Source organism: Netta rufina (genome assembly GCF_964035555.1).
Source record: "Netta rufina genome assembly, chromosome: 16".
Taxonomy (NCBI): domain Eukaryota; kingdom Metazoa; phylum Chordata; class Aves; order Anseriformes; family Anatidae; genus Netta; species Netta rufina.
The window spans coordinates 15,580,895-15,598,428 of record NC_140140.1 but is presented as its reverse complement, the minus strand read 5'-3'; the positions used below and the strand labels follow the sequence as shown (position 1 = coordinate 15,598,428).

General features: G+C 66.0%; 2 protein-coding genes across 4 annotated transcripts; one reads left to right on the top strand and one right to left on the bottom strand.

Annotated features, from left to right (window-relative positions):
• Window positions 1-312: 312 nt before the first annotated feature.
• On the top strand, window positions 313-10,614 carry SNPH (syntaphilin; the record flags this gene model as incomplete). Its single annotated transcript, XM_084296533.1, is given in 6 exon segments — window positions 313-348; window positions 6,459-6,536; window positions 7,370-7,527; window positions 8,698-8,847; window positions 9,482-9,776; window positions 9,778-10,614. Coding segments are annotated over 6 exon segments (1,554 nt in total).
• A 1,964-nt stretch (window positions 10,615-12,578) lies between these two features.
• SDCBP2 (syndecan binding protein 2) lies at window positions 12,579-15,330 on the bottom strand (the record flags this gene model as incomplete). Of its 3 annotated transcripts, none has more annotated exons than XM_084296894.1 (8): window positions 12,579-12,633; window positions 12,748-12,839; window positions 13,162-13,333; window positions 13,413-13,588; window positions 14,379-14,540; window positions 14,744-14,847; window positions 15,092-15,191; window positions 15,277-15,330. In XM_084296894.1, 8 exons carry the CDS (start codon window positions 15,328-15,330, stop codon window positions 12,579-12,581), a joined length of 915 nt encoding a protein of 304 aa, XP_084153020.1. The 3 variants fall into 3 exon arrangements, with proteins under 3 accessions (XP_084153020.1, XP_084153019.1, XP_084153021.1); XM_084296893.1 differs by having other exon boundaries at window positions 14,744-14,869; window positions 15,102-15,191; XM_084296895.1 differs by having other exon boundaries at window positions 15,122-15,191.
• Window positions 15,331-17,534: the final 2,204 nt, after the last annotated feature.

Here is a 17,534-nt window from a genome sequence, read left to right as displayed (position 1 = left end):
ACCAGACCCATATGGCATGCACCAGACCCCCATCACCTGCCCCAGACCCCCACCCCACTCACCAGACCCACCCTGCACCCCCCAGCCATACGGCACACCCCGGACCCCCACCGCACGCACTGGACACACCCTGCATGCACCAGACCCTCCCCGCGCGCACCGGCCCCGCATCTGCTCCCTGCAGAGCCCAAACGTTTCTCCCAGCTCTGCGGGGCGTTGCAGGAGCTGGAGCTGCTGGGCGATGGCGATTTTATTGCTTAATGGCCTGTAGCTCCGTCTCCGAAGGGATACAGAAAACGCACGGGGTGATGGATGAGCCCTGCGCTCCTTTTCTCTCCTCCCCGCAAGGTCAGTGCTGCCCGCCCGTAGGAACCCGCTGCTGTGCGTTTGTTGTGCCTGGGAAGTGTCAGTGCGCCCACCCCCGCTAGGAAACGTGTGGGTCGTGTCGTGACCTTGTGCGAGGAGGGGAAAATGATGCTTTGCAGGGCTCCGGGGGTCCCTGGGCTGCGAGTTTCTCCGCCTGGGCTCAGAGGGGGGCAGTGCCCGCGCTGGGGGGTGTCGGCGGCGGAAAGCTGGGGTGGTGCAAGCGGCGTGCCATTAAATGTGCCATTAAATGTGCTGTTAAATGTGCCATTAAACGTGCTGTTAAATGGGCCGGGACCTCATCCTCCACCACCACCGCCGCCTTTCCCAGCCCCGATTCGAGGTGGATCTGTGGCTAGGACAGGCGTCCTTCCGCCACGCCGAGGCTGCGTGTGCGCGGAGGGGAGGAGTAGCTGAATTTCTCTCCCATATCGCTGCCTTCCTACCCCGAAGGAGAGCTCTCTCCTCTCTGCTTGCTGGTCCTCAGCTCGGCTCCAAGCACAGGAGGGGCTGAGAGCTGTAACTGCCCCCCCTGCCTGCTGTCCTGCCAGCCTGGGCTGAGACCGGAGTGCCTGGGTGCCAGGCACCCTGCTCCTGCCCTCGGCGCGGTCGCTGCCACTGTGGGGTTTGTCACCAGGCTCTTTTTTCCCTTTCCTTCTGGGGGTGCAGCTCAGGACCAGCCTGGTCCCATGGCTCAGGCCCCGTGGGGCTCCCTCGGGGAGCCAGGAGGTGCCGCGAGTGCCTCCGTGGCCGTGCCGGGTTGGAGAGCCTGGGAAAAGGGGTGAGGAGGGGAGCGCACGGGGGCTCGCCACAGCACGGGAAGGTCAGCTGGAAAAGTGGTGAGCTGCATGACCCGGCCTCTAATGGTCTCTATTTTCCTGTAATCTCTGGGTGTAAGCTCAGCATTTTATAACAAAACAAGAGAATAAAAGGAAATACTGCCGTGTTTCGTGACGCGCTGTAACAACTCTTAGCAGAATGGATTTTTTGGCGGTGTTGCATAAACCTCCCGTGCGTTTTGCCCTGAGCCCTCTGCATCTGCCCTGTGCGGCCGGCAGGTGAGGGTCTGCCTGCTTTGGGACCCAGGTCCCTGCTGGAGCAGGTTTCCAAGCCCCCAGGAACCTCGCTGCCCCCCTGCAAGCTGCCAAGCAGGAGCGAAGCAGCCCCTAACCCTGACGGAGGTGGCGAGGGAGCGCGGCACAAAGTGGGCACCGGGGTGGCCTTGGCTTTTACAATTTACTCGGTGAATTTCCTCCAGTGTTTGTCCCCAAAAACCCCCTGTGGCTGAAGCAGGAGCGCGGTCGTGGTCCCGGCCGTGTACCAGGCTGGGTGTGATACCGACAGCTGCGGGTCTGGGGGTCCCCTGGGGACCCCTCCCTCCCCATACATCTCATCACCAGCCCTGATGGCCTCATCCTGCTCCTCCCCACAGCCTCCCAGACAGGTCCCGGTCCCCTTTTACACCCCAAAGGATTCTGGCCCCACTGCTGTTTTCTGGGCTGCAGCACCCACTTTGTCCCAAGCGCAGCTCGTGGCTGTTTACCACGCTTCGTGCTTTGTTTATTTGTAGCGTGAAGGAAAAGCAAAGCCAGAGAGGGCTCCTCGCGATGCTTTCCTTCCTCCTTGGGAAGCCGAAGCTGCGATTTGCCTTCCCTCTCGGCTCTCTGCTTTTGATGGGGTTGTCTCGGGGAGGCTGGAAACGCCGCAGCAGCCCCCAGCCCCGGGTGCCAGTGGGGTGCCACAGGGTGCTTGGTGCCCCCGCGGCAGAGCAGGGCAAGGAAACCAAGGAAACGTGCGGCTCAGGCAGCGGAGGAGCGACACCGAACCCTTCTCGTGGGGCTTTGGAGAGGCCTGGTGAGGTGTCTGGGCACCCCCCCAGCCCAAACACGTCCCTTCGCCTCGCCGCAGCGCGGATCTGCGCCGACAGCCCCGGGTGCCGTGCGTGCGCTGCATCTGTCTGGGGCTCGGCCAGCCCCGTTTTTGGGGCCGTTTTTGCAGCTATTTCGAGCCCTGCGTGGGTGGCACGCGGCAAAGGCAGGCTGCTAGCACCGCGCTGAGGAAAATCCGGCGTCTGTCCCGGTTCGCCGGGAGCAGCGAGGCGAGCAGGGAGCATATTCACCCCGGGGGGGGGGCGACAAAAAGAAGCAGCAGGCGAGAAAACCGGGGAAAGCCGAGCGGCGGCTGGCAAGGCACCGCGCCGGGAGGCAGCCACCGCAGCACCAGGGCTGGGATTCGGGCTGTGAAACGAGCCCGCCCGCCCCTGCGTGCCCACCACACGTTCCCCGGGGAGGACAGGATGAGCTGGTGGGGCAGCTCGGGGCAGGGCAGCAGCCGGTCTTACTGCGGGCGTGGAGAAATGGAGAGAGAGGCGAGGTGTCTCCGGAGCTGGCAGGAGTGAACTCGGGAGCCTGCGATAGCGAAAGCCCTGGGGGAAGGAGCTGGGGAGCCTTCAGAGGCCTCACCGGGGTTCCTTGGCACCGTTTGCCGTGCAGGAAGGAATGTAGGAGGGAGAGTGAAGCTGGTCCAGCCCCGTCTTTCCATCGCTGGCTCAGCGGGGAACCAGCCTGGCGTGGGGAGGTGGCAGCGGTCGAGCCAAAGAGGTTTCCCTGCAGGGCAGCAGCTGCGAAGTGAAGGCTGAGCTGCTCATCCTGGGGAAATCCTCCTCGGAGCTTCGGCTCGCCCTTCCCAGCGCTCTGCCCCCCTCCTCCCTTTGCATCGTCATCACTGCGTGGTTTTTAGGTCGGTGGTGGTGGGAGCCTGCATCCCTGTGCGATGTCCCTGCAGTGCCCGGAGCCCACTGGGGGAAGGACCTTGGCCCTGGGAAGCCACTGGGGGAGCTCAGGTGGGTGCCCTGAGCTGGTGGGGAGATGCTTTGTGCAGTGTCCTGGGGTGCTGGTGCCTGGCACTGCTACCAGTGCAGGCGTCAGCACCAGCAGCCCTCCGAGCCCTGCCTGCTGCTGACCGCAGCGGTTTGGGGAGGTGCTTCCAACGTGGTCACGGCCAGAAAAAGGGGAGGACGGCCGTGACGGCCACGGGCACGGAGGCTGTGAGCATCTGGGCAGCAGGCGGAGGTCGCTGGGTGCTGCAGGGTCCCCGTCCCCACACGGGCACCAGCACCCATTTCTTGCGGTGCTGCCGCAGCCCAGGCTCGCGGGGTCAGGCTGGGAGGTTTATGGGGAGCTTTGCTCTTGGTTGGCTCTGGGAGGCAGGATTAGAGCTCATCCTGCTGCTCCCCCAAGCCCCATTTTGGCCCGGGCAGCAGCTCCGGCTCCTCCACACAAGGATTTGCCAGCACGCCCCGAATCTCATTCCCGTTGTGGGGCTCAGGTGCAGCTTTGTGGTGCCGGGGTAGAGCCGCTCGGGGTCTGCGCCGCGGGCACATCTCTGCTGGGGCACAACCCGCTGCCGCCAGCTCCGTAAGCAGCATCCCACCAGCAAGGGATCCTCCCATGGTTTGTCTGTGCCCTGCTAGGCATTCCTCCTGTTCCTCCTGCTGCAAAAAAAGATGGAAATAAGGTCTTGGTCAAGGAGGTCTCGAGCTCCGTTGCGCAGCCGAGCACGGTGAAGCTTCGCTGGGTCCCGCTCTGGGTTCACCCCTTGCACGACTCGGGCTGTGCAGCCGGCTGCAGCACGCCATCCCGCTGGTCCCTAGGTCTCCTTTCCCACTGCCCAGGCTCTTGATGTTCATTTCTGTTTCTTTTTGGGGTGCAGAGCCGCTGCTGGAGCTGCCTGGTGGCACAGGACCCTCTGCCCCCTGCGCTTCTGACATGGAGAAACGAACCCGCCCATCCCCTGCCCTAGCACGGGTCGCCTTCCACCCCGATGTTTTTATGGGATTTCTTCTCTCCTGCAGCTTTGCTCTGACTCCTTTCAGAAGCCTCCTGCCTTGGATGATTTGGGATTGCTGTGACCTGCTCTCCGTCACCCCGCTGCGTTTCCTGGCCCTCCCCACGGCCGCTCGCGGCTGCCATTGTCTTCCTGGCTGGCGAGCGCACAGCGCGCTCGGGGCCTCGCTCATTTATCTTTGAACACTTTCCATTTCCTCTCTGTGTATTTCTCCTAATGCCTAATGGACGAGCCGCCGCCGCAGAGAGCCAGAGCCGCTGTGCACGGGCTGCTTGCCACGGCGGCGCTGGGAAAGCTCTCGCCCAGGCTGCCACCAGCGGCACGCGGCGTTTCGGCTCCAGGCTGGCTGGGGCGATGGCTCTGCCCCTGAAAATCCCCTCCTGGGTGCTGGGCAGCTGCCCGGCGGAGCACAGAGCGGACAGGCTCAGTCCCTGTGTCCAGTTTTCCCCCTGGAAAGCCCCGGCTGGGGTTGCAGCAGAGCTCCCTGAGCTCTTGCCATGCTGGGGAGCTGCAGCGGGGTCCTTGCTTCTTGTGCCTCTCTCACATTCAGAGCGCTGAGGTTGTCCCGTGCTGCCACGGCAAGGCTCGCTCCTCACCGTAGGTCCTCGCCCTGCTTCCCACAGTTGTTTTCATTCTGCCTGCAGACAGTAATTACCTCGGCCCTCAGAGGCAGGGCATTACCACAACCACGTGGGATCGGGGTGGTGGCTTTGGCCCCGAGTCTGCCAAACCTGCCTGACCTCGGCAGCCCCAAGACACTCACCAGAGCCCCACTGCAGACCCAGCCCGTGCCATGAGGGTGCTGAGTGCCACACGGAGGGCTCCCTTTCAAGCAGAGCCTCATCGTGCACCCATAACCTTGCAGTGGAGCAGGAGGCAGCGGCGCTGCCGGGTGCTGCTCGGCCGCCGTGAGCCAGCGCACGCTGCTCGGGGCTGCGAGAGGGCCAGGAGTTAATCTGTGCGGCTGCAAATCCCCACAAAGCCCTGCCCGGGGGCTGCTCGGGGGAGCGGGGTGACATGAGAGGAGCAGGGACAGGCTGTGCCGTGCTGCAGTGCGCGGCGCTGCCGGAGGGCCAGGCTCTGCTGGATGCTGATTCACGCTGCTGCAGCAGCACAGCCCCGCGGCCGCGCACGCTGCCGGTCCCGGAGCTCTGACCCAGAGGGGCTCAGCACCGCTGCTCCTGCCCCAGGACTTCCCCCCGTGCACATCCAGGACCCCCAGACCCTCTGGGGCTGGACCCCCTGGTGCTGAGCGTGGAGCTCGCCACGGCTGCGCGCTGCCAGCCCTTCTGCTGCAGCTCCCTGAGCCCGTCGGAGCCCTGCTTTGGGGAGCAGGTAGCAGCAAAACCTGGGGAGAGGCTTGGGGGGGAGCTCGGTTTTGGGCAGGAATTAGCCTGGGAGAGAAAATCTGGGATTGCCAACGCCAAAGGCCACATCGGGTGCGAGCTGGCAGGGCGCCCTCCTTTCCTCCAGCCTCCCCCCCCCCTCTCTCCCTGCTTCTCTCCCTCCCCGGGAGCGGAGCCCAAGCAGCACTCAGCGCTCCCAACCCATCGATTTCCAGCTCCCATCGCTGGGGCTGCTCGGGGCTGAAGCTGCCAAAATCTGGGACAGATGCCAGCAGCTTGAATATGCCGGGGATGGGGGTCCCATGTGGTGTCCCCCACTGTCCCCAGCAGCCCGCGAGCACGGGATCCAGCCGACAGCTCCGGACCCCTGGGTCTGCCCTATTTATTGACAGGCAAAGATCTGGGGTTCTCACGGGCTTAGGGCTGCTGCTGCATCACGCAGGGATCCGTGCTTCCTTACCTGCTTTCCCTGCTGAACGGGTGATCCTGGCTTAATTAATGACGAGCAAGAAATGTCCCAGCCCGCAGCAGGGACAGCAGCGTGCCACGGTCACCGGTGGGGTGGGACATGGCGAGGCGCAGGGCTGGGCGTCAGGGCCACGAGATTTCATCCCATTTCTGCCCAGGGTGGGCGTCTGGGCTGCTTCTGCTTGGCCTTGCAATGAAGAAAACCCTCACCCCGGGTGTGCTGCTGGGGCAGGACCCCGTGCACGCAGCATCCCCGCGTTTGTGAGCCGTGAGAGGCTGGCAGAGAGCAGAGCTGGGATGTGCACGGGATGCAGCCCACGTCCGTCCCCATAAAGGTGACCCCGAGGCTTCAATCGATGCCCTCGTGCTGGGGCTGACCTCTATGTGGGTGCTTCCCCACCCTGACCTCCTCTCTCTGTTGCGTTTACCCCGCAGTTCCCCCGCGCCCAGGACCCGCGGCACCGTGGCCATGTCTCTGCCGGGGAGCAGACGCTCGTCCACCGGATCCCGAAGGTGAATATGCTTCAGCCTCTCGTCCCCGGAGCCCGGCCGGCTCTCCTCGTGGTTAGCAGCAGGGCAGGAGCCTCCCCGTCCTCCCGTGCACCCAGCCCGGGGCTGCTGCTCCACGGCACGGCCGCCCAAACCTGGGTTTGGGGCGCCGCATGGCACCGCTGCACCGCGTCCCCGTCTCCGCATGGAGCACTCCCAGCACCGCACCCCGTCCCTCTCTGTGTGTCTCTGACCTCCCCATGTCATCGATAACTTGGTCCTGGGATCAATCCTTGGTCCCAGGATCAGCTCTTTGGGCTCTGGGTCGAGTTCTTGGTCCCGTCTGCCAAAGGCAGGTGCCGGAGGGGGCCCCGTCCCCAGCCAGCGGTGCGAGGGCACTGGGGGCAGGCGGTGACACCGGGAGGTGCACACCCCTGGGAAGGTCCCTCCTTGGGCTCCAGTGATAGAAAGCAAAAGGGAAAAAGCAATTAAAAAAAGGCATTTATTCCCCTCTGAATATTTCCACGTCCTGGGCTGCAGTTTTGGAGTGAGGGGCTGCAGCCAGCGCCGGCACCAAAAGGCAGCGTAGGCGCCACAGCAAAGCTCTGCCCCCGGGGTGGGGCTCCTGGTGCCGGTCCCTGGGGTCTGGGGGTGCTGTGCCGGTGCCCGGGGGGGTGCCAGATTTTGGGGAGGGGAGCGGGTGGGCAGCCCCCCTGCCCTGCCTTTGCGCCCATCAGCGTGTCCGTGCCATTTTGATCCCCGCTGTTTGTTTTGTCCTTTTGTCTTGTGCGCTCTCGGCGTGGTGGTTTGGCAGTCGCGGGCTTTATGGACGGAGTGGCTTGGCCTCCTTCTTTAAGTCTTCGGCGCCCTCAGCCACTCGGCCTGAGACACAGCCTCTTCTCCCTGCCTCCAGGCGCCCCTCGCCCCCCGGGAGGGACACCTACGGCACCTCCTCGCTGAGCAGCAGCAGCAATTCTGGCTCCTGCAAGGGCAGCGACAGCAGCCCCACCCCAAGGTAACCCATCGCCCGCAGCCCCCTCATGGCACCCATGGGAGCTCTGCCCCCAGTGCTGCCGGAGCGCCCCCGGGGCAGGGGCCGCAGAGCGAGGCTGTGCTGCTGCCGTGGCGGCTGGGCGAGCTGCCCGTGGGGCTGTGAGCCCCCCGCCACCCTCCCCAGCACCCCCCCGCTGCCGTTGTTGTGTCTCCTTTCCCTCCCGTCCTTCCCGTGGCTGTGGCTTGCGCGCTGCACGCATCCCCCCCCCGCTGCGCCCCGGCTCATTTTGGGACAGACGGTGCAGTGGCAGGGCTTTGTTTCATCCCCTTCGTGCTGTGGGGCAGGGTTTGGGGCTGCCTGTGCCTTGCACCAAGCTGGGGCTGCCCCCACCAGCCCCCAGCCACGTTCCAGCTCCCGGAGGTGGCACCAAATCTGGGAGACAACGACGGGTCTGGGGACAAGCTGGGGAACGGAGACGGTGCCGGAGCAGGGGTGGGGTGGCCACGGGTATTGCGAGGCCCCGTTCTGCCTGGCTGCCCCTCACGGAGCTGCTGCCATGGGCAGAGGGCTCAGACCACCCCGCTGCAACCTGTGGGGGCTTTGGTTCACCCTGCTGCACTGCGACAGCTCCTCGTGCTGCCCGCAGGTCCCTGCGCCTCCCCCTGCTCCTCTCGTGCACCCCCGGAGCTGCAGCCGCTCCCCATCCCCTCCTACTCCTGGCCACCCCCTGCTTGCCCCGGGCTTTAAACCAGTGCCACCAGCCTCATCTGTCCTGGTGGCAACACAAGAAGGGCCCCGAGGTGCTGCACCACGTGCTGGGTGCCCCAGCTTGCTCTCCACGGGCTCTCCAGACCTGCTCCATCCTGAGCCATCCCATCGCGCATCCTTCAGACCCTCATCCGACGGGCCTGATCCCACCCTGGGGTCTCCCCCCTCGTTGTGCATTCCCCAGCAAGCTTGCCCGGGGCCCCCAGCACCACCAGCACCCCGCTCTGCTCGTGCAGGGCCTCGGAGAGCCACCGCCGAGCGGTGCCCAGGGTGGCACAGCCGCCTTGCCACCCGCATCCCTTCCCCTCGCACCCGTGGGGCTCTTTTGGGGTGCTTGACGGGGCTGGCACCACCCTACAAAAGAGACAGCAGCCTCTCCGCTGAGCCCCACGCTGGCGGTGGGTGACGGCCGTGTCCCCGCAGGCGCTCGGCCAAGTACAACCTGTGCAGCGACAACCACGGCATAAAGCCGCCCACGCCGGAGCAGTACCTGACGCCCCTCCAGCAGAAGGAGGTCTGCATCCGGCACCTCAAGGCTCGCCTGAAGGACACGCAGGAGCGGCTGCAGGACAGGTGAGCCCCGCGCCGTCACCCCCAGTGCGCTGCAGGACCCGGCTGCCCGTGTCCCCTCGGTGACACCTCGCCCTCGGGTTCGTGCCCACCCTGTTCCTAGGGCGCACCACGGGGCTGCAGGGCATCGCGGGCGCAGCTCCCCCCCTGTTCTCTTCCCATGCAATCCGAATTCACTGCCAACCCGGCGAGCAGATTTCGGGGCTGCAGAACTTGTAAATCTCACCGGAGGTGACTGTGCCTCTTCCCTTCGCCGCCGGTTTTTCCCTCCCACAGTTTTTTTCTGGATCGCAGCGTGACGGAGTGGCTGAGCTCCATCTGCTCCTCGCTGCCTCCCCAGCTGCCGTGCGCCCGCCTTGGGCACCTGCCTGGCCCCATGCAGCCCTCTGCAGCCCCTCCAGGAAGGGGCCGGGCACCTCTCCCGGGGGTTCCTGAGCCTCTGGACCCAACCCTGGGTCCCAACCGTGGGTTTTTCAGGGCGGTCTCACCCCAAATCACTGCTCCAAGCACCAATGATAATGGCTGGGCACGCGAGCGCTCGGCTCCGTGGCGTCCCCAGCGCTGTCACGGTGCCCTGGCACGGCAGGGACCTTGGTGACCCTCTGCGTGCCCACGCACCCACCCCTGTCTCTTGCAGAGATGCTGAGATCGAGGACCTGAAAACGCAGCTGTCGAGGATGCAGGAGGACTGGATCGAGGAGGAGTGCCACCGCGTGGAGGCCCAGCTGGCGCTGAAGGAGGCGCGCAAGGAGATCAAGCAGCTGAAGCAGGTGATCGACACGGTGAAGAACAACCTGATGGAGAAGGACAAGGGCCTCCAGAAGTACTTCGTGGACATCAACATCCAGAACAAGAAGCTGGAGACGCTGCTGCACAGCATGGAGATCGCGCAGAACGGGGCGCTGAAGGAGGAGGGGGCCGGCGAGTCGGCGGGGGGGGTCCCCAGCCCGCTCCCTCACCCGCAGCTCCACCTACACCAAGCTGAGCGACCAGGCGGCCGGGGACCGCAACGTGGGCGGCTCGCAGACCATCTCGGTGGACGAGGGGGCCGACAGCGGCTTCGCGGGGGCGGACGAAGCCCCCGGCCGCCCGGACTTGCTGGAGGGGGGGGAGCCGTGCGCCCGGCTGCCCCCCAGCTCCACCTACGAGAAGCTGCTGGGGCTGCGGGGCGGCGTGGAGGCGGGGGTGCAGGCCAGCTGCATGCAGGAGCGAGCCATCCAGACGGACTTTGCGCACTGCCAGCCCGACCTGGACACCCTCCTGGAGAAGGTGATCAAGTCCCAGGCTTGCAGCTTGGGCAGCCCCACCTCCGCCTGGGTCTCCGAGTTGGAAGACGGCTGCGAGCAACCCAACCCCGCCGGGGCCATGGACCTGGTGGCCGCGGACCCCGAAACCGTGCCGGCGGAGGCGGGGACCCCCCACAACAACCCCACGGTGCAGCAGCCCCACGGCACCGGCCCGTCCGTGGCCATCACCTGCGTGGCAGCGGCGGCGGCGGTGGAGGTGGAGGAGGAGGCGACGGAGGCGAGCTGCGACGCCGCAGCCCCGGCCAAGAGCTACTGGAGCCGCCACTTCCTCGTGGATCTGCTGGCCGTGGTGGTGCCGGCGGTGCCCACGGTGGCCTGGCTGTGCCGCTCGCAGCGCCGGCAGGGCCAGCCCATCTACAACATCAGCTCGCTGCTGCGGGGCTGCTGCACCGTGGCCCTGCACTCCATCCGCAGGATGGGCTGCCACGCCGTCGGCACCCCGGGGGGCAGCGCCCAGCCCTGACCCCCACCCCGTCCCCAAATCGCCGCCGCCGCCGTCCCCCGCCCGCCCCCACGGACCTGACCGTGCTGATTGTAAAGCCCCGTGCCGGCGGTGCCCCCGCTCCCCAGTGGGGGCACCTCTGGGGGCACCTCGTCTCCTCCGGCTCCTTATGCAACCCCGAGGAGGGGGCAAAAAGGGGCGCGGGGTGGGGTTGGGGGGGTTCTGCTGCTGCTCTGACACCTCTGTCCCAAAGGATGCCGAGGACCATTCGTGGAGGGGCGGTGACACACGGGGTGGCCAAGCCCTGTGCCACCCCCCGGCACGACTGTGGGGGTGCCACCCCCCTGGGGGGGTCACTTCATTGCACTTGCTTTCGTTTCGGATGTCCCCGCGTGGCCCAGGGGACAGCTCTCTGGTGGCAAGGAGCCGTCGGGCACCGGGGGGGCCAGCATGGGGCCGTGGTGGATCCCCCCACCCCACGGGCACCTTCCTTGCGCCGGGTGCAGCTCCGCGCAGCGACGGCAAATTGCGGCTGCTGGCGGGGGGGCCAGCGGGGAGCCCCCGGATAACTGAGACGGAATCGGATGGAATCGGATGGAATTGGATGAAATTGGATGGAATTGGGTGAAATTGGGTGGAACTGGCTATACCATTGGATATACCTCACGCGTCAGAGCAAGGCTGAGCCGCCCGCGGCGCCGTCGGTCCCGTACCGCTCGTTCGTTTGCTTTGCACTAGGGTCACTTTTTTTTTTTCTTCTGGTAAGGACAAAAGCTCCGGGGTGGGGGCCCAGGTGGTGGTGGGGGGGGTGAGGACGAGCCGGCCCCATTGCTGGCAGAGCCCAAGGGAACGGGGGTCCCGGCCCCGGTGCTGGTGTGGGGCTGGGACCCTCGGTGTGGGCAGCGGCGATGCCGCGGGTTCGGAGGGGCGCGGGCAGGGCCAAGCTCCCTCGCCCACCCCTGCCCGGCCACAACCCCCCCCCCTTGCTGGCAGCCTCCAGAAAATGCCTTTTTTTTCTTTTTTTCTTTTTTCTTTTTTTTTTTTGAAAAGCAAAGACAGCAAAGGTTGGTCAGCGGGGGGCTGGTGAGGCACCAGACTTCAGGCTCCCTCCTGGGTGTGCCGAGGGGCGCGGGCCCCGGCCCCCACCACGAATGTCTGCGGCTCCTTCGTGACTTGAATTAACGATGTGTTCTCCCCCCCCCCCGCCCCCCCAGCTCCGCTCTAGCACCCATGGGTGCTGCAGGAGCTGGCGACGCTCATGGGGCCCCGGCTGCTGCCCACTCGCCTTGGCCCCCGCCGTGTCCTGCATGCCCCGAGCCTCCCCGCACCCCCCCTGTCCGTGGGGCCGGGGGGGGCACCGTGTAAAATATTTGGGGAGAAGCGGTGGGAACGCAGCCAGGATATCAGCCTCTCGTGCAATGTAGTTGTGGATCCATGTACGCGTCTGTCCGACTATCCAAAGCTTTGCCAAGAAATAAATGTAACGACTATATTTGAAAGACAAATCTATATAATATATTTTTTAAATACAGAAGTGAAAAAAAAAAAAAAAAGCTGTAACCTCCCCCCCCCCCACCCTCTCTTCTCTCGTTCTCCACTGTCCTGTACTCGCTGTCTGTGGTGGATGTAATAAACGTCGCTGGGTCTGTGTCTGCTTTCGCTGGAGCCAGCCTTTGGCGTCTGCCCTGAGGGCAGCTGAGTGGCCACAGGGGACACGAGGGGACGTGGGGGGGGGACCCTGGGACAAGGGGGGGCAGCGTGGAGGTGGGGGCACCTTCCCCATCCCCGCTGCTGAGAGCGAGGATGCGGGATGGTGCTGCGCTGCCCTGCGCTGCCCTGCAGCCCCAGGCTCTTTATGGGTTTCTGTGCTACAACAGCTACTTTGGGGGGCTGCAGGGGTCCCTTCTAGGGCCCCTCCGAGCCCCCCCACTTCCAGGCTCGGCCGGGGGGGTGCCCACAGTGATGTTGGGACGGCGGCGATCGCATCAGAGGTCGGGGATGGAGTGGTCCATGGACGACTTCACCAGCCCCGCCGACAGCCTGGGCGCAGGGGGGTTGCTCAGCGGAGAGCCCCCGGGTCCCCTCAGGGGTAACCCTGGGGCTTTTTTGGGTGGAGAACAAGGGGCAGGGGTTGCGGGAACCCCCCGGTCTCACCGTTTGACCATGTGCTCGTAGATCACTGCGGGGATGATGGTGAGCGTGACGACGTTCCCCGCGTCCGCCAGCACCTCCATGAGCTGCTTATCCTGGGGGCAAGAGGGTGGTGGGAGGCGAGCGGTGGCCCCCGTGGCCCCCCCCCAGCACAGCAGCTCGCAGTGCCTGCCCTGGCCACATCCCGGGCACAGGACAGGTGTGTTTTGCACAGATGGTTGTGCAAAAACTAAAAACTAAAAGGGATAAAAACGCGGGGGTGCAACAACCCGACCTCCCCAACCCACACCTCCCCCGGGGTGGCAGCACCCTGATGGCTCCGAGTCTTTAAATCCTGCTGTTTGAACCCAAAAAAGACCCTACAAAAGGCCGCAGGGCAGCACCTCACTGCCAGCAGCCACGTTTTGGGGTCCCTACCTTCATGCCGATGACGTTCTGGCCGTTGACCTCGCAGATGTAGTGGTGGGTCAGGAGGCCGTTGCGGGCGGCCGAGCTGTCCTTGGCCAGCGACACGATCTTCCCCTTCTTCACCACGACGCCCACGTGGCCGGTGCTGTCCTTGTGCACCGTGACCGTGCGCTGGAACGGCCTGAGGGGACAGCAGGCTCAACGCCAGCCCCGTGCGTGGCACCGTGCGCCCAGGGGTCGTCCCCCCCGGTGCCGCTCACCTGTCCCGCACCACCATGACGATTTTCTCCGGGGACGCCTTCTTCAGCGCCCGGTGCGCCTTGTCGCTGCTCCAGCCCGTGCAGTTCTTGCCGTCGATCTGCAGGATCTGGTCGCCGAAGCGCAGCCCCACCAGCGAGGCCGGCGAGTTGGCCTTCACCAGCTGCACGAAGATGCCCTGGGAACGAGCGGGGAGCGATGGCACGGGGCTGGCACCGGGGACCGGGTGGCCGTGCCGTGCTGTGGTGTGCCAGGCTGTGCAGCGGTGCACCGTGCCATGCCGTGCCGTGCCGTGCCATGGAGCACCACACCGTGGAGCACCACGCCGTGCCGTGCTGTGCCATGCCATGGAGCACCATGCTGTGCCATGCCATGCCGTGCCATGTCATGCCATGTCGTGCCATGGAGCACCGTGCTGTGCCGTGCCATGCCGTGCCATGTCATGCCATGCCGTGCCATGGAGCACTGTGCCATGCCATGGAGCACCGTGCCATGCTGTGCTATGCCATGCCATGCTGTGCCATGGAGCACCATGCCGTGCCATGCTATGCCATACCATGCCGTGCCATGCCATGCCGTGCCGTGCCGTGGAGCACTGTGCCATGCTGTGCCATGCCACGCCATGGAGCACTGTGCTGTGCCATGCTATGCTGTGCCATGCCATGGAGCTCCACACCGTGCTGTGCTGTGCTATGCCATGCCATGCTGCGGAGCACCGTGCCATGCCATACCTTGCCATGCCGTGCCATAGAGCACCATGCCATGCCATGGAGCACTGTGCCACGCCGTGCGATGCCATGCCATGCCACGATATGCCGTGGAGCATCGTGCCATGCCATACTGTGCCATGCCATGCCATGGAGCACCGTGCCATGCCATGCTATGCCGTGCCATGCCGTGCCATGCTGTGCCATGCCATGAAGCACCACACCGTGCCGTGCCCAGCCCCTACCAGCCCAGCCCCTCACCTGGTCGATGTTTCTCAGCTGCAGCCCCGTCTTGCCCCTCTCGTCCTTGCAGAGGTGGATCTCCCGCACGCCCGGTTTGATCTCCGCCCGCCGCAGCCCCGCGTTGTTCCCGCTCAGGGGGGCGACCAGCTGGCCCGGCAGGGGGCCGGCAGGGGTCAGCGCCTGCGTTGGAGCCAGATTTCAGCGGGGCCAGCAGGGGTGCGGGGCCCTGCGATGTCCCCAACCTCACATCAGCCCTCGGGGGACACCGTGCCCCTGCCCCAGGCAGGATGTGGCTGCGGGAGGGGACCCCCCGGGAGGTGTTTGTGTTTTTTTTTGGGGGGTCCCGGCACCCGGCAGGTGGGAGCCCCAGCCCGGACACCTACGGTGCTGCTGTCCGGGAAGAGTTTTTTCTGGATCTCTTCGCTGGAGAGAGCGAGTCCCATGTAGTCCTCCAGCTCCGCCAGGTTGGGGTACAGCATGGGCGGTGCTGTGGGGCACAGCGAGGGCGGCTTTAGTGGGGGGGGTCCCCAGTTTACAGCCACCCCCCCGCACACATCGGGGAGCCCCCCAGGACCAGGAGCCAGCAACTGGCAAAAGGGGCATGGAGAGAGCCCCCTTGGGATGAGCCAAAGGGGAGAAACCCCCAAACCCCATCCCCTACCCGTGCACCAAGCTGTGGGGGGGTCTCAGCCGAGCCCCCCGCCCGTGGTGGGCGACCCCCCAACCCACACAGCCCCTCGACACCGAGGGCTGATCGTTACCAGAGGGGAGTTTTGGCTTCTCCGTGAGCACCGTCGTGGCGGGGGTGCCGACACCAGCGGCTGCCTGCGCCTGGCGAGAGAGGGGGGGGTGCTCGGGGTGAGCCCCTCGGGGTCAGTCCCTCCCCACCCCATAGGGACGTCGATCTGACACCAACCTGCAGGACCTGGTGGCCTTTCATGTCCTCCAGCGAGGGGTAGAGCGTTGCCATCGCTGCTGCTGCTGCTGCTGCGCCCGTGTCCTGGGACAGGAACGGGGACGGGGTTGGGGCAGTTTGGGGACAGGGGCGCCTCTCCCCGAGCATCCCTCGTGGCCCCACGGGGAATGGCACCGGGACAGGAGCCTGCCTTAACCCCAACCCCAGCTGCTGCCCCCACAAAGCTGGGGCTCGCCCCGCTCCCTGCGTGCCTGGCTCCGTGCCCTGGCTGTCACCCACGGGCTCTGGAGTGACTCAGGGCCGTGTCACCGCCTCCGTCACCTCCCGGGGATGGGACACGGGCGGCCGCGTGCCGGGCACGAGCACGGGCACGAGCGTCCCGGTGGCTGCTGCTCCGTGGGGAACCGACCCCGCCGTCCCCCGACACCCATCGGGGCTGTGCCAACATCCCCAAACGTGGCAGGGTGACGTCCCCATGGGCGGTGTCCCCATGGGCAAAGCCCTCCCGTCGCTGCCCCTCGCTGCCTTTCCCCCCTTTCCCCCAGCCCCCTCCACCCCAATGTCCCCGCGCGGTGCCCCCAGAAGCATCCCCCAAACCTCGGTGCGTTGGGGGGGGGACAAACCCAGACCCCGCTCTGACCCCTTGAGCCCCGTGGGAGCCGGGCAGGGTCCTGCCTGGCAGTGGCACCCCCAAGATGTGGGCAAGCCCCCCCCAGGACCCAACCCAGCTCCCCCCAAGCCCGGATCACCCCAAACTCACCTGCAATCAGCTCCGGCTCCTGCGCGCACTGCCCCGTGCCTGGCCCCGGGGCTTTATAGCAGTGCCTGGCCCGGGGAGGAGCCTGGTGGCTTCAGCTGACTGCCACCACCCCCAGGTGGGGCACAGGTGAGGAGGAGGAAGAGGAAGATGAAGGCAACGCAGCCCGGAGAACCGATATTATGGGGGTTTCGGGGGGTGCTGACCCCCAGCCAGAAGCACCCGGGGATGGGGCCGGGGCCGGGGGCAGCTTTCCGTGGTTCCAGCCACGCTGGGTGCTGCAGATTTGGGGCTGTGCACCCCTGCACCCCACCACGGAGACCCCCACCCCTTCCCGGCATCGCCACCCCAGGTGCCCCCAGCGCCCAGCTGGGTGCCACCACGGTCACCGTGCCCCAGCCTGGGGCCACCACGGCTCCGTGCCCCCGGGGTGGGCGCAGGGGGGTGCCCGTGCCAAGAGCCCCGCGTGGGCGGCCGCCTCCCGTGACCCCAGTTTGGGGCGCGTGGGGCTGACGTGCCCCATCCTGCACCCTTCCAGCCACCAGGCCCCGTGGGCACGTCCCAGAGCTGGGAAAACCGAGGCAGTGCCACGCTCCGTGAGTCAGGGCGCAGGCGGAGGGTGTCCTGCTGCCATGGGACATCGCCGCGTCACCCCGGTCCCCAATCCGTGTGGCACCGACCCACACGATGCCATCGTGTCCCCAGGTCCTCAGGGAGCAGAAATGGGGTCCCAAAGGTGCCCAGAACTGGTGGCAGCAGCCCGGGAACGGGGCCAACAGGAGCCGGGCACGTCCCAGCCCTGCCCGCCGGGCCAGGAGGAAGCGATTTATTTACTGGCGGTGTTTTTTTATTTATTTACTGGAGGTATTTTTAGCCCGGCCGTGCCCAGGACGGGAGCGGCCCCACAGCTGAGAAAACGGGGCCAGGAGCAAGCGTCGGGGAAGGGAGGCAGAGCCAGGAACCCTCCTGGATGGGACGGGTCCACGGGCAGGAGGCTGCGCCTGCCCCGGACACCGCACGGGAACGGGGCTGGGGGGGCCCTGGTGCAGGCTGAGGCTTCAGGGGGGCACGGGGAGAGCCTGGGGACACGCTGCTGGTGGCACACACACCTTGCACTCACTGTGTGCACTCACACTCCTTCTCCGTGTCCCCGGTGCCACCTCTCCAAGGAAGCCACCAGCCCTGGCCACGCAGCCCCTTGGACAGACGGCCAGGAGCAGCAGGACAGGAGGACAGGGCCAGCCCCAAGCAGCCCCCTCCAGCCCCTTCCTCCTCCCAGCCCCCCCCCCCTCGGTGCTGCTTTATCTCTGCTCCCAGCGCCTCGGCACAGCCTGGCACCGGTTAATAATTAAGGCAAAAGGCTGCAGGAAGAGAAACCCGAGCTCACCAGGAGTTTCCGCCCAGGTGCGGTCAGCAGGACGCTTGGGAACATCCATCCCGAGGCACCCAGGCGAAAACGTTCCCAAATTGGGTGCTGCGGGCACGGGGAGCCCAGAGGGTG